This window comes from Penaeus vannamei, chromosome 40 (genome assembly GCF_042767895.1).
Source record: "Penaeus vannamei isolate JL-2024 chromosome 40, ASM4276789v1, whole genome shotgun sequence".
NCBI classification, from domain to species: domain Eukaryota; kingdom Metazoa; phylum Arthropoda; class Malacostraca; order Decapoda; family Penaeidae; genus Penaeus; species Penaeus vannamei.
In genome coordinates, this window is record NC_091588.1 from 20,543,454 (window position 1) to 20,547,901 (window position 4,448).

The 4,448-nt window shown below is 41.7% G+C and overlaps 1 protein-coding gene across 1 annotated transcript; it reads right to left on the reverse strand.

The window, feature by feature from the left end:
* Positions 1-297: 297 nt before the first annotated feature.
* Positions 298-1,523, reverse strand: LOC138860274 (uncharacterized). Its single transcript, XM_070117476.1, has 3 exons — positions 1,318-1,523; positions 507-751; positions 298-362 (listed from the first exon to the last, which is right to left on the reverse strand). Exons 1-3 carry the CDS (start codon positions 1,521-1,523, stop codon positions 298-300), a joined length of 516 nt encoding a protein of 171 aa, XP_069973577.1.
* Between the last annotated feature and the right edge of the window lie 2,925 nt (positions 1,524-4,448).

The following is a 4,448-nucleotide window of genomic DNA, read 5'->3' on the forward strand; positions in this document are numbered from 1 at the left end:
CTCCGGCTCAGCGCGGGTCCAATTTCGAATAAAAGTCGAGCAAATATAGGAAACCCGCAATCAAACTGGTCACAAGAATGATGCTGTTTCGGTTCACAGTCGAAGCCGTGTCGTCTGTGAACCGCGTGACATCCGTGAACCAAGTGTCGTCTGTGAACCACGTGACGTCTGTGAACCACGTGTCGTCTGTCGTCTGTGAACCACGTGTTGTCCGTGAACCACGTGACGTCTGTGAACCACGTGTCGTCTGTCGTCTGTGAACCACGTGACGTCCGTGAACCACGTGTCGTCTGTGAATCACGTGTCGTCCGTGAACCACGTGTCATCTGTGAACCATGTGTCCTCTGTGAACCACGTGTCGTCTGTGAATCACGTGTCCTCTGTGAATCACGTGTCCTCTGTGAATCACGTGTCGTCTGTCGTCTGTGAACCGCGCGTCGTCTGTGAACCTCGTGTCGTCCGTGAACCTCGTGTCGTCCGTGAACCACGTGTCGTCTGTGAATCACGTGTCGTCTGTGAACCACGTGTCATCTGTCGTCTGTGAACCACGTGTCGTCTGTGAACCACGTGTCTGTCGTCTGTGAAACACTTGTCGTCTGTGAACCACGTGTCGTCTGTGAACCGCGTGTCGTCTGTGAACCACGTGTCGTCTGTGAACCACGTGTTGTCTGTGAACCACTTGTCGTCTGTGAACCGCGTGTCGTCTGTGAACCACGTGTCGTCTGTTGTCTGTGAACCACGTGTCTGTCGTCTGTGAAACACTTGTCGTCTGTGAACCACGTGTCGTCTGTGAACCGCGTGTCGTCTGTGAACCACTTGTCGTCTGTGAACCACGTGTCGTCTGTGAACCGCGTGTCGTCTGTGAACCACGTGTCGTCTGTTGTCTTTGAACCACGTGTCTGTCGTCTGTGAAACACTTGTCGTCTGTGAACCACGTGTCGTCTGTGAACCGCGTGTCGTCTGTGAACCACGTGTCGTCTGTGAACCACGTGTCGTCTGTTGTCTGTGAACCACGTGTCTGTCGTCTGTGAAACACTTGTCGTCTGTGAACCACGTGTCGTCTGTGAACCACGTGTCGTCTGTGAACCACGTGTCGTCTGTGAACCACGTGTCGTCTGTTGTCTGTGAACCACGTGTCTGTCGTCTGTGAAACACTTGTCGTCTGTGAACCACGTGTCGTCTGTGAACCGCGTGTTGTCTGTGAACCACGTGTCGTCTGTGAACCACTTGTCGTCTGTGAACCACGTGTCGTCTGTGAACCACGTGTCGTCTGTGAACCACGTGTCGTCTGTGAACCACGTGTCGTCTGTGAATCACGTGTCGTCTGTGAACCACGTGTCGTCTGTGAACCACGTGTCGTCTGTGAACCACGTGTCGTCTGTGAACCACGTGTCGTCTGTGAACCACGTGTCTGTGAACCACGTGTCGTCTGTGAACCACGTGTCGTCTGTGAACCACGTGTCGTCTGTGAACCACGTGTCGTCTGTGAACCACGTGTCGTCTGTGAACCACGTGTCGTCCATGAACCACGTGTCCTTTGTGAATCACGTGTCCTCTGTGAACCACGTGTCCTCTGTGAATCACGTGTCGTCTGTGAACCACGTGTCCTCTGTGAACCGCGTGTCGTCCGTGAACCACGTGTCCTCTGTGAACCACGAGTCCTCTGTGAATCACGTGTCGTCTGTCGTCTGTGAACCACGTGTCGCCCGTGAACCACGTGTCCTCTGTGAACCACGTGTCGGACGAGGAAAAAATGTTACTATCTCTCAAAATAACTCAGACGAGAATGACAGCGTGAGGATGTGAACGGTGTCTCTTCACTAATCTTAAAGGGAGTTTTCTTCAAGGGATCCATTTCGTACGAAGATGCACCGTGATCTACCCTGGCCGTACCACACGAATTGCATGGGTTTAGGTCGCCTATGAGGAGGAGGAGGAGGATGGTGAGGAGGAGGAGGATGGTGATGGTGATGATGGTGGTGATGATGATGATGATGATGATGAGGAGGAGGAGGATGAGGATGATAATGATAATGATAATGATAATGATAGTGATGATAATGATATGATAGTGATAATGATAATGATGATGATAATGATAATGATAATGTTGATGATGATGATGACGATAATGACAATGATAGTGATAATGATGATAATGATAATAATAATGATGATGATAATGATAATAATGATTATGCGGATGATGATAATGATAATGATAATGATGATGATGATGGTGATGATAATGATAGTGATAATTATAATGTTAATGATAATGATAATCATAATCATATCAATAACGATAATGCTACGGATAACAGTAATAATAACATAATGATAATGATAATCATCATAATGATAACAATAATGATAATTATACAGTGCTTGCATATCAATGGACAGTGTACAACGGGTGCATATCATGAAAGATCAGCATGACATCACGATTTATTAGTAAATGTATTTCTCTAAACCCTTTTCTGTGATGATATGATGATGGAAATAAAGTGATTCATTTATTGTCATGGACTGACGTCTTCTTAATCAAAATAATTGCATCAGCCTCCGCTTGAACAATCACTCCCTGGAATCGAACTAAAAAATGTGGGAATTTTATTTCATTTTGATGAGACTATTACATTTACAAAGTTTGCTACATTTTGGGATGAATGTGTTCTTTTTTACTTATAGGAGAATAATATATATAAATAAATAAATATATATATATATATATATATATATATATATATATATATATATATATATATATATATATATATATATATATATATATATATATATATATATATATTACATAAATATATATATCATATATGTGTCAATATAATGTGTGTGTGTGTGCGTGTGTGTGTGTGGATGTGTGGGTGTGCGTGTGTGTGTGTGTGTGTGGTTGTGTGTGTGTGTGTGTGTGTGCGTTTGTGTGTGTGAGAGTGTGTGTGTATGCGCGCGTTAATGAGATAACTATTTCAATTATTTCTCGTAAACAATATGTATCTGATGATGGATGAATCTATTTCCATTCTTGCTTGTTCGGCTCAGAGGAAAACTCTAAATAAAAAAAATAAAAATAATATTAATAATAATGAATAAATAAATAAATAAAAAATTAAATAAAATATCAAAAAATTAAGATATAAGTTCTTTAAGAAAATAGCTTTCTCATAATGATTTTAATCTATTGAATGATTCAGATCTTATTAGTTAAAATGTGTGATTTTCAAAGTCACTTTGTGTTTCATAAGGTGTGAGTGAACCTTAATCTTAAGTCAATTATATCCTCTCCTATTTTCATTTATCAACCTTCTCCAATCCCTGCTCTCTATCTCTCTCTTTCTTATCCACCTCCCCCTTAGCTATCTTTTTCTCTCACTTTCTTTCGCTTCCCTCTTTCTCTTTATCTATTTATCCGTTTCGCTTTCTCTCTCTCTCTCTCTCTCTCTCTCTCTCTCTCTCTCTCTCTCTCTCTCTATCGATATATATATATACATACATACATATATATATATATATATATATATATATATATATATATATATATATATATATATATATATATATATATATATATATATATATATATATATATATATATATATATATATATATATATATATATATATATATATATATATATATATATATATATATGTATATATATATATATATATATATATATATATATATAAATATATATATATATATATATATATATATATATGTATATATATATATATATATATATATATATATATATATATATATATATATATATATATATATATATATATATATATATATATATCAATCACACACCTTCTCTCTCTCTCTTCCCCACCCCCTCGCCCCTCGTCCCGCCCCCCCAAACCCAACACAAACACGTACCTCCCTCTCTTCCCTCCCCACCTCCCTACCCCAACCCCCAGCCCTCCCTACACCCTCTCCCTCCCTCCCTACACCCCTCTCCCTCCCTACACCCCTCCCCCTCTCCCAAACCCCAACCCCCAATCTCTAACCCCTCCCCTACCCCTCCCCCTCACACACACAAAGAACGCCAAAGCAACGAGAAAGGCGCGGAAAGCCAGCGCGACCGGCCTTTCAAACAAGCCAGTGGGACACAAGGGTTGCCGCCTCCACAATTCAAGGGGGAAAAAAAGATCCGATAAAGGCGGTAATATCAGACGCTGGCATCTCTGCCTTTTGTCTCCTACGCAGGTTTACCCAGTGCCTCGCCCCCTCCAGCGTTCGCATACGTTGATCCACCGAATGCAACCGGATTTCCTCCTTCTTTGGGGGCGGGGGGGGGGGGGGGGATGGGGGAAGGAGGAGGGAGGGGGGTACGAACGTAGAAGAAATTGCGCGGAGAAAATTTGGCGGCGCGACCGTTTTCTTATTACTTTTTTGTTTTCTTTCTTTCTTTCTATCTT